The sequence below is a fragment of the Macadamia integrifolia genome, chromosome 8, assembly GCF_013358625.1.
Source record: "Macadamia integrifolia cultivar HAES 741 chromosome 8, SCU_Mint_v3, whole genome shotgun sequence".
Lineage (NCBI taxonomy): Eukaryota > Viridiplantae > Streptophyta > Magnoliopsida > Proteales > Proteaceae > Macadamia > Macadamia integrifolia.
In genome coordinates this window covers 15,641,553-15,651,900 of record NC_056564.1, presented here as the reverse complement: position 1 = coordinate 15,651,900, position 10,348 = coordinate 15,641,553, and the positions used below count along the sequence as shown (strand labels likewise).

At 36.6% G+C, this 10,348-nt stretch overlaps 3 protein-coding genes and 2 non-coding genes across 5 annotated transcripts in view; all 5 read left to right on the top strand.

The window, feature by feature from the left end:
- The first annotated feature begins 72 nt into the window (after positions 1-72).
- LOC122086744 (gamma-interferon-responsive lysosomal thiol protein-like) lies at positions 73-1,739 on the top strand. The gene is made up of 4 exons (XM_042655720.1): positions 73-525; positions 800-865; positions 1,159-1,251; positions 1,394-1,739. Exons 1-4 carry the CDS (start codon positions 73-75, stop codon positions 1,634-1,636), a joined length of 855 nt encoding a protein of 284 aa, XP_042511654.1. The 3' UTR covers positions 1,637-1,739.
- A 992-nt stretch (positions 1,740-2,731) lies between these two features.
- LOC122087446 (gamma-interferon-responsive lysosomal thiol protein-like) lies at positions 2,732-4,461 on the top strand. Its single transcript, XM_042656592.1, has 5 exons — positions 2,732-3,015; positions 3,341-3,406; positions 3,610-3,750; positions 3,850-3,942; positions 4,060-4,461. The coding sequence occupies exons 1-5, from the start codon at positions 2,761-2,763 to the stop codon at positions 4,195-4,197; spliced, it is 693 nt and encodes a 230-aa protein (XP_042512526.1). The 5' UTR covers positions 2,732-2,760; the 3' UTR covers positions 4,198-4,461.
- A 359-nt stretch (positions 4,462-4,820) lies between these two features.
- TRNAK-CUU lies at positions 4,821-4,893 on the top strand. The gene has a single exon. It is a non-coding gene; the product is annotated as a tRNA-Lys (tRNA).
- A 1,666-nt stretch (positions 4,894-6,559) lies between these two features.
- TRNAS-CGA lies at positions 6,560-6,641 on the top strand. The gene has a single exon. It is a non-coding gene; the product is annotated as a tRNA-Ser (tRNA).
- A 93-nt stretch (positions 6,642-6,734) lies between these two features.
- LOC122086743 (eukaryotic translation initiation factor 2 subunit alpha homolog) overlaps positions 6,735-10,348 on the top strand; it is a 10,327-nt gene continuing 6,713 nt past the window's right edge. Inside the window, exon 1 of the mRNA XM_042655719.1 lies at positions 6,735-7,294. Within this exon, the coding sequence (XP_042511653.1) occupies positions 6,908-7,294 (387 nt within the window). The 5' untranslated portion in view covers positions 6,735-6,907. The remainder of the gene's footprint in view (positions 7,295-10,348) is intronic.

The following is a 10,348-nucleotide window of genomic DNA, read 5'->3' as shown; positions in this document are numbered from 1 at the left end:
TTTCTAGGGTTGGAATTTTAACATGAATCTTACTCTTAGGAACAAAGCAACAGAAGCGGTTTCAAACAATTAATGCAACTTGTTAGAGAAAATGAGAGGAGCAGAGGTGCGAAAGTGCGAAAGCGTGAAGGGCATTTTCGTCACAATGATACTTTTGAAACAAACCGAACTTTTGGCTTCGCGGAGAGCTATAAATTGAGTGAGACTCGGAGCTTTTTCATCTCACCCTTATTTCCTTCACACTCTAGTAGTGTCTGCCCATCCATGGCTTCTCTTGGGTTCCCCTCTCTCCTTCTTCTGAGCTCCATTTTCATGTTCGCTTCTGCCATAGCTTCTCCCCGTTCGCATCCCGCCCCGAAAGTCTCTCTGGCTCTGTACTACGAGACCCTATGCCCTGACTGTTCGAGTTTCATCGTTAATGATCTTTCGAAGATCTTCAACAATGAACTCATTAAAATCATCGATCTCAAGCTTGTTCCTTATGGAAACTCCAAGAAAGATAGCAATGGTACCCTCATCTGTCAGGTCTTCCTCCTTCACCATTCTACTCTTTAACGATTTTATAGAGAAACAAATTATGCTTCTGGATTCTGACTTCTCAGAATATTGGTGAAGATGATTTTGGTTCTTCTATTCATTCATTTGAAGTAGAAGAAACTCTGGAATCGTTTTTGTTTAAAATGAATTAGTATTCAATAGACAAATCTTAGGATTAAATTGCTGATCTTGTTGTATATTGCTGATGAAATTCAAATTTTGATGGGGTTTTTAACTATTTATATTATTGAAATTTTTGCAGCATGGCAAAGAACAGTGCTTTCTGAATATAGTGGAAGCCTGTATCATTGATATGTGGCCAACTCCGGTAAGAAACTGTTTTTTTTATTAGATCATGAACTTATAAAGATGAAATATTTAACCAATTAAAGCTGTGATATAGAATGAGCATTTCAAACACATTTACTGTGTTGAACAACTGATCAATCATAACAAATCCAAAGAGTGGAAATCCTGTTTTAAGAACTTGAATCGCTATACCCTCCTAAAATGTTATAATGGTTAGATCGATCTCTTCTTTGCTTTATAATTAACCATTCATTTTCCTCTCTTTTGTTCTCCTGACACACAGTGAAAACTGTGATTATTGTTTATGTGCAGCTTGAAGATAAATATGGAAAAATGACTGGTTCTCTTACACCTCCTCATGAATATTTTCCTTGGGTAACTGTTAATGGTCTGCCACTCCTTCAGGTTAGATCTCTTCTCCTCAGTGCCAAATCAAGCATACTTGTGTGTTCAATATTGATTTTTTCTGTCAATTGCGTGATGACATAGAAGGAGATTTGAAAATGGAACAGGGGAATGAGTATAACCTTGTTTCTTTTTTCTCTAGGACTTCAGAAAGTTCATAAGCTATGTGTGCGAGGCTTACAAAGGCAAACCTGTGCCCGAGGTTTGCAAGAAGCATTTAACCCATCAGATCATCCCAGTGGAGGAAGCCAGCCCGACCTCTGAAGTAAGCTTTCCAGATAGGAGAGTGGCGTCTCCACCAAAGCATCCTTCACCTCCATCATCACTGACAAAAAAGGGAAGAATTTTGACTGCATGGAGTCGAGGGAGTAGCCAGATGATGTAGTATTCCATATAGAGGTCCTATCCATCATGGGCCATACTCAATAATTAATATGTAATGATTTGGAAAAAGAAAATAAATTCATCATTTCTTGAGTGTTTAAGAACTCAGTCTCTCATGGTGAATTGGTTACAGCTCTCTTTGAAGCCATTGGCAAAGCTTGTGATTCTGTTTCAGAAATGTACTCGAAATATATGTACACCAACGATATCCTTTCATGATGACATAATGATCTATTATTTTTAAAAAATATGTCTAAACCCCTAATGTAAGGAAGTTTAGGAAACAAAACAAGGGGCATTTGAAGAAAATTTGTCAATTTCTAAATACACCTATAAATGTGTCATTAAGACAATCTAGATCAAACTGACAATGACATGTGGGACCAATCAAAGTTTTCATTTGTAGCAAAATTTGAATGTGACAACGTTCATGGAAGGCATAAATCATCAAGAGAGTCTATGGACTGCATGTTTATTTTTTTGACATAAAATGGCAATGTGGTAATTGCAACGATTGAATTCTTCACTTGTTAAAGTATAAAAAGGGGAAGGGGAAGGGGGACCGAGTGCACTAGGCTCCCACCACTACAAAGTTTGAAAATGTCATAATATATGCAACCTTTAACCCCCTACTTCGATAAAAGTTCAATGTTCAAACTCAAATCCAATTATTTACATTCACATGTAATTAATATGCACCCTCGTCCGCCTTAAAGTCTTAGATATTTCAAATCTATATTTTTCATTTAGCCATTTAAGTAGGAAACACAAATATTCACAAAATCTCATACCCTTCCAACAAATCAAGAAGCGCAATTAGGTATAGCATCCATGGATTGGCAGGGCCATTCCGATAAGACCTCTCACTCTAATCCTCTGATTGTGTCATCTACGGATACGCTCAAACATAGGTTTAAAAGACCGCTCAGCCCCCGTTCTGCTGCCCTCCCATTGGTCAGTGCGCTGCCGCTCTACCGATATTGTTGCCTCCCAAGAGCGAAAGTGCAAAAGTGTGAAGGGCATTTTCGTCACACTATTATCTGGAAAGCAACCCAAGTTGCGATCTTGCGAGAGCCATATATAATCGACTAAGACAGAGAGCCCTCAATTACTCTCTGCCCATCCATGGCTTCTTATGGATTCCCCTCTCTCCTTCTTCTCAGCTGCATTTTTGTGTTCGCTTCTGCCACACTTTCTTCTCCTTCCTCCCCGAAAGTCTCACTTGCTCTGTACTACGAGACCCTCTGCCCTTACTGTTCCAGATTCGTCTTTAATCATCTGTCGAAGGTCTTCGAGAATGGACTCATTACAATCATCGATCTCCAGCTTGTTCCTTACGGAAACGCCATTACAAAAGGCAATGTCACCATAATCTGCCAGGTCTCTCCTTCATCCTTCACCTCTATTCTGCTAATTTTGCTTTTAACAATCTTATAGAAACAATCATGGCTTCTGGATTGTGATTTCTGAGAAGGTTAAAAAATGTTTCTTTTTGGTGATTCCATTCATCTACTCTACTGTAAGCAACTCCAGATTCGTTTTGTTTAGTATTCAGTAGACCATCCGGCCTAACCGGGTTTGACTTGGTCCAACCCAAATCATAGGATTAAATTTTTGCTTTGGTTGCATTTCTTGATTTACATTGTTGTTGAAATTCAAACTTTGATGGGTTTTTTCCCTCTTGAATTATTGAAATTTTTTGCAGCATGGTCCAGATGAGTGCATGCTGAATACTGTGGAAGCCTGTGCCATTGACGCTTGGCCAGATCTGGTAATTAAGAAACTGTTTTTGTAGATTGGTTCATGATCTCTCTATCCTTCTAAGTACTTTTTAAGTTTATACTGAAGTTGGGTTTTTTATTTTCTGAATTTCTGATCTTACTGTTAAGCTATAATCATATAGACATGTAATTAGATCACTTAGAAAGATTAAAAATTTAATTTTTCTGCTTACTGCTTGAACTTGTGATGCAGACTGAGCATTTCAAATTCATTTCCTGTATTGAACAACTGGTCATAGAGAACAAGTCCAAAGAGTGGGAATCCTGTTTTATGAAATTGAATTTCCATCCAAACCCCATCATTGAATGTTATAATAGTGGACATGGGAAGGAGGTTAGATCTCTTCTTTGCTTTATAACTAACCCTTTTTTCATTTTCCCCTCTTCTGTTCTCCTGGTTCAGAGTGACACTGGGATTACTGTTTATGTGCAGCTTGAACTTAAATATGCAAGTATGACTGGTTCTCTTAATCCTCCTATTCAATATGTGCCTTGGGTAACTGTCAATGATCAGCCACTCCATCTGGTTAGATCTCTTCTCCTCTGTGCCAATTCAAGCCTACTTGATAATCCCTCGTCTTGAAAATGGAATAAAAAACAGATATTTGCTGCAGCATATATAACCTTGTTTCTTTTTCTGTAGGACTATGAAAACTTCATAAGCTATGTGTGCAATGCTTACAAAGGCACTACTGTGCCTGAGGCTTGCGAGCACTTAACCCAACAGATCAACTCAGTGGAGAAAGCAAACCCATCCTATGAAGTTTGCTTTGCAGATTAGGTAACCAAGAGATCAGCTTCATACTCATCATCACTGACAAAAAAGGAAGAACATTGACTGCAAGAACTCTACGGAGGAAGCTCCAGATGATGTAATATTCCATATAGAAGTCATACTCTGATGTTATCTATTGTGATTTGTGATTGGCCCATTATGGACCAGACCAAATATATATGTAAATAAAAAAAAAAAAATTGCATCATTTATTAAATGTTAAGAGCTCACTCTCTCATGGTGAATTGGTTACGGCTCTCTTTGCTGTCATTGTTTTGAATATCGGTGTTAGGTGATCCATATCTGTTTTGCATGTTTATTGAATGGTACGAATTAGGGGTAAAAATGTCAGAAATATTATTTTTTTAGAAAAAAAATTGGAGGTATTTTTATTCATGATGGTACTGCTATCTGTTTTTGGGATGATACCGGATACCATACACTAAAACCATATTCTTTGTAGACAAAAGGCAAAACTTGATTATGCTTCTATCTTTAGTAATTTTGACGGGCACTCCTGTTTTGATACGTTGAAGACTATTTTTAGACACTTTTTATGGCACTGACACAAAATTTCTTCTTCTTTGTTATTAGGAAAAAGTCTTTCAGGAGCCAATCAATCCCAACCAGCCCGTCTAGCTCAGTTGGTAGAGCGCAAGGCTCTTAACCTTGTGGTCGTGGGTTCGAGCCCCACGGTGGGCGATTGTAGTTTTCCTTTTTTCATTTTAATTTTGTCCATTTGGTGATCAGTGAGTTGTTGCTGATTTTCAATTCACTAGTGTTTTTGCCGATTTTCAATTGTTGGGATGAATTTTGTAAATTCACTTCTAATAAAAATCTTAGTATCAAAAGGGGTAAATTGAGGATGAAAGAAAAGTTAGTTGCATGATCTCATGAGAACATATTGCGGTGCTCTCAATTTTAAGAAGTCCTTTTAAAGTTATTATCAAATCAGTTCACCATTTCAGCAGTTCAGTAATATTATTGAACATGTTTGACTGCGGTAATATATGTTCAACATTCAATGATATGTGATTCCCTCTCTCTTTCTTTTTCTTATATTTGTTCATATTTTTATGAATTTATACATGATTATTGTATTTTAAAAATAAAATACACGACACACCCTTATTATGTTCGACTAGGGTGAGTTCTTTGTGTTTTTTTTTTTTTTTTTAGGTGAATCGAATCATAAAACCTCGTTTTCCAACTATGATTTGGACTGATTACTTCTATAGCTACCTGAGCAGTGTGTGGATTTTCTTCTCAATTTTCAATTGCCTTTGCACCTAGAGAGAGAGAGAGAGAGAGAGAGATTCAAGTGGCGACGAAACCGAGTCAAGCATAGTTGGAGCACTCTATTTGCAACGATTGTAGATCGTAGAAACCGATTAACACTTTAGAGGATAAGAAGACCCATTTCCTGAGCCAAGTCTCCTCTTAAAGGAAGCAAAAAGTCTTGCAATCCAAAAGAATCCTAGAACAAAAAGACGAGGAACGGAGAGAATGATAATTATACAAGACATCTTAAAATGACAAAAATATATAAAGTAAACAAAGTACCTCTGTTTGTTTTCAAGCCATCTTGGGCCAACACGTTTGACCCGATCTTTTATATGTATTTTATTTTTTGTTGATTTTTTCTCCCGGTGTTAAGTTAGCTGTGATAGAAAATAAAAGAAAATATATTACATTTGGGGTATCATTTGACAACGTTCCGTTTATGCATTTTATTATTCTTAAAAATGGAGAAACAACTTAAAAAGCGTTTGATAAAGTAGTTTTGTTTCATCTATTTTTAGAAACATAAATCAAAATTTATGCATGTTTACAATTCTAGAAAAGACTTTGATGAAACAAGTTTTTAAGAGGAACAAAAAAAAGTTGTTGTGCCTGATAAATCTCTCAATTATTTAAACTTAAAAGAGGCAACCGAACCATCTCTCTCTTTTGGGTATCCGATGATACTGTTGGGTTTTTTAGTGGCATTATGTCTACAAAAAACGTTTCGAAAAACAAGTTTATCAAACAACAAAAAATCCGTTTTTGTTTATGAAAACGTGAAAAACCATTTCTGCTGTTTCTAGACACAAAAACAAGGAAACGTTATCAAACGGTGCCTTAGTTACATTCAATATATCAAGTGATGTACCAATAAAGACTAAAACAAGTCTTAAATGGTTTTTTTTTTTTTCTTTTATTTTCCATCTTAACGTAACATTAGGAAAATGATTTTCTTCTCTTTTCATTTGAATATATCGATTTATATGCAACCAAACACAGATCTTTTCACTGCTTATTTTCTCTCTCTTTCGGGTTGTGTTTATTCGATTGTTGAAATATAAATTGACATTTAAATTGGTATATCGTCGATATGTCCGAGTGGTTAAGGAGACAGACTCGAAATCTGTTGGGCTCTGCCTGCGCAGGTTCGAATCCTGCTGTCGACGGTTATTTTCTCTGTGTTTTTTTTTTTTTGTGCCAATTTTCACTATTCTCCCTCGCCACCATTTCCTTAGAAAATAGAAAGTGTAAAATCGGAATAGTCAGCTCGTTTTCTCGAGTCACCATTAGCTCTCGGTCTCAACTTACGGAATAATAACGGGCAGCGTTTCTTATCTTTCCCCAACTCTCTTCAACTAAATCTTCTCCTTTCTTTTCATCCTCAGAGATCTATTGTCTAAACCCTAGAAACCTTTTCATTTCCTCTGCAACCATGGCGACGAATACACCAAATTTAGAGTGTCGTATGTACGAAGCTAAATATCCTGAAGTGGACATGGCAGTGATGATTCAAGTGAAGAACATCGCTGATATGGGTGCCTATGTATCGCTTCTGGAGTACAACAATATCGAGGGTATGATCCTTTTCTCTGAGCTTTCTCGTCGTCGGATTCGGAGTGTGAGCAGTTTGATTAAGGTGGGACGAATAGAGCCTGTGATGGTTCTTAGGGTGGATAAGGAGAAAGGTTATATTGATCTTAGTAAGAGAAGGGTTTCGGAGGAAGATATCCAGGCTTGCGAGGAGAGGTATAACAAGAGTAAGCTCGTCCATTCCATCATGCGCCATGTTGCTGAGACCCTGCAACTTGATTTAGAGGTATAAGGAGCAAAAATTTCAGTATTGTTTTGCAAAGTTTATCGTGTTTCTTTGTAAGATATATTTTTATTTTGTTTTAGCTTACTTCGATTTGAATGGTGAACGGCGGATCCTACATCTGTATATCATTTGTATGTGTTTAGGGTTAGGCTACAAAGCTTGAATATTAGCTTATATTGCAGATCAAACAAGCCTCTGGACATAGCCCAAGCATCCCTAGCCTTATCAATGTGTACAAATCAGTGAAGAGCTTATTCTTCATAAAATCACTGAACATACCATTTCTCAACTTTCCAGCCAAGTGAATTCCTCTTGAACTTCAAATTCCTTTCTTATGCTCTTCTATTCTTTCTAAGAAGCGAATTACTTGAAAGTTTTGTTTATATCTCTGGACCTTCATTGTACGCCCCTTCCATAATCAAATTCCGTCCTCTGCCTGGGTATTCAGTTTGGTTCTTGCTATTTAACCGTCCCGGCTTTTCATGGTACCTTTTGGAGCTCAGGATCAATAAGACTAATCAACTCTCTTTGGATCACATCCTAGGTTGCAATTTCAGTTCTTTTGTTCCACAGTCCTTCTCCAAAAGGTGTATTTATTCATTTTCATTTTTCAAACCACTAAACCGTTTCCCAAACTAGGTTTCTTCTTGACCTTTGGTTTCCTGGGCCTTAACCTCCAAATTTAAGGTTTACATATTCCCTGCCAAGGTGATTATACTTATTTTCTCTCTCTCTCTCTCTCTTCCCTTCCAAGTGGGAATTCCTAGGGAGTTTCTCATTTTTGTTCAACACAATCTTGGTCATCTTCTGGAGGATCAAATGGTTGTTTGCAAGACAATTCTCAGATAGTGTTATTGATAGCATACAGAAAAATTGAAAGGTCTACAAAAGGCACTAAGCCATATATCCCTCATTACAGAAGAGATTTGTCAGATTCTACCCAATGGGAGGACTTTCAACAGAAGAAAATGTATTTGCAAAGACTCAGCAGCAATTAGTTACTTAGTAAACCTCTTTTTGTTCTTGTTTCTTACTATTGTGTTTAGGCACTAAAAGAGTGGTTCTTGTTGTCAGAATTCGTAATGACTTTCTTTTATTGGGCCAATTAGTGGGATTTTCAAATAAGGGTTTCTAAAATAAGTTACAGCTAAACTAATTCTTTAAAGGAGTTTGAGTGGAAATAGGGTCTTGTGTTTCTCTTGCCTTGCTGTTCTCTGTGGCATATCTTTTTTTAATATTTTAGAATGAGGATAAGATAGTGGACTTTAAAAACCATCATGTGAGCTCTTTGTTTGAATACTTTTTAGAAATCTAGAAATTGAATGAAGTGACTTGGACATAGACTATAGCCAGATGATTTATGTTATGTTCTTGTTGCTGCTACTTTATTTCTTGCTGCTGTTTGAGTGTGATTGTTGAGATCAAGATTTTATTTTTTTCCTTTCTAGTTTGAGTTTTTGGAATCCATCTTGTTATTGTTAACAAAATTTTGTGGTTTCTTAATTTGTTTCTTGAGTTTATCAATTTGCACTATTATCATATCAATATATTATTGATTACAAGGTCGATAGCTGATTTTTTTTTTTCTCAGTTCACTTGTTGGATTTTTTTGCTTTCTTAATCTATTGCCTGCACTTATTGAGAACTGATAAAAACTCTTGATGAGATTTAAAGAATTATGTTCGCACTTTCCCTACTATTTATGTATCACTTGTTTAATTCATTTTTTTTTCTTGCTGGTCAATGTCTTTTGCATTCAAGAACTTTAGTTCTCTCTATAACAGGTAGCCACTTGTTGAATGGGGAGAACTTCACCTGCCCAAGCTACATGGTTCTGTTTCTGTTTAATTTCCATTTCTATTCATAAATCATTTGCTTAGTTTCCATGAGTTATTCTCTCCAATGCCATCTTCCACTGCACTTCTTAATAATATGTGCCTCAGGCCCTCATTTTATTTCTTCATTTCCTTACCTTCCTCTTCAATTTCCCATTCACTTCTTAATAATTCAGGTTTCATCTTATTCTTTTTCCCTGAATTCTATCATCTTTACCCGTTGCTATTATAGTGACCCTTTTACCCTTTTGTTAACCCTATGACTCATAGGGTTACACGGATGGTCAAACTTATACCTGACCTGAGTCTGTCTATCAAGTCCTTACTAGAATAGATAAGTTTCATTAACTTCCAGTTTGTCCTTTCAACAATAACATTCCAACATTGTGATGATCTTTCTGGAGTGCTTGGGGAATCCGAAATAGATGATGGACTGCTTTCCCAAAGTAGAAAAGCATATACTTCTGCAACCTCTTATTCAATGCTACCCAACATGATTTTAATGAAGTTGATCTTTAACACTGGAGTGATCTCAAGTATTTGTAGAGCGTCATTGGACGTTCTCAATTTATCGGTTGATAGACCTGATATTATTCCATTTGATTATAGATCCTTCATGTATAAACAAAAATATTCTTCCTAATTTTGTTTGAAGCCCCACCAACTTTCCCTTCCAGATTCTTCTTGTCCCCTTTTAGGATCTTTCTGGAAGCATCAGGAATGTTTCCCAGATGCCCAGTAACTATTCCTAATAGCACCATATATCTTCATCATTTTCAGATGTCTGCATCAGCTGTTTATGTATATATTTCTGTTGCTGGAAAAGAAAACACAGGAATTATACTACTTGCTTTTCTTCTTTAGTAAGAATCAGTGGCATTCTATCGTTAGCTTATTCTAATTAGTATGATCTCTCTCTCTCTCTCTCTCTCTCTCTCTCTCTCTCTCTCGTGCATATGCTTGCTTGGTTTTCTCTCTTGAGAATATTGTAAGTTATTCATACTAGTCTCTGAACTGGAAAAAGGCGTACAAACTGTACAGGCTTTGACAGAGGCTCCGTAGCTCTTCTATGAGTTGAAGCTGCTATAAACAAATTCAGTGCCCGTCAGGTTGGTACGCAGTGAAACATTGTAGTTGATTGAAAAGAAGACATTGGAAAAGCTTCAAAGTCCTTTTTAAGAATCATCCCCCAGCCCCTCACATCCCCCCCCCCCAAAAAAAA

Coding starts and splice junctions, on each gene's coding strand:
- LOC122087446 (XM_042656592.1), top strand. CDS start 2,761: ATGGCTTCTTATGGATTCCCCTCTCTCCTTCTTCTCAGCTGCATTTTT. Junction 3,016..3,340: donor ATGTCACCATAATCTGCCAG/GTCTCTCCTTCA, acceptor AATTTTTTGCAG/CATGGTCCAGATGAGTGCAT. Junction 3,943..4,059: donor ATGATCAGCCACTCCATCTG/GTTAGATCTCTT, acceptor CTTTTTCTGTAG/GACTATGAAAACTTCATAAG.
- LOC122086744 (XM_042655720.1), top strand. CDS start 73: ATGCAACTTGTTAGAGAAAATGAGAGGAGCAGAGGTGCGAAAGTGCGA. Junction 526..799: donor ATGGTACCCTCATCTGTCAG/GTCTTCCTCCTT, acceptor AAATTTTTGCAG/CATGGCAAAGAACAGTGCTT. Junction 1,252..1,393: donor ATGGTCTGCCACTCCTTCAG/GTTAGATCTCTT, acceptor TTTTTTCTCTAG/GACTTCAGAAAGTTCATAAG.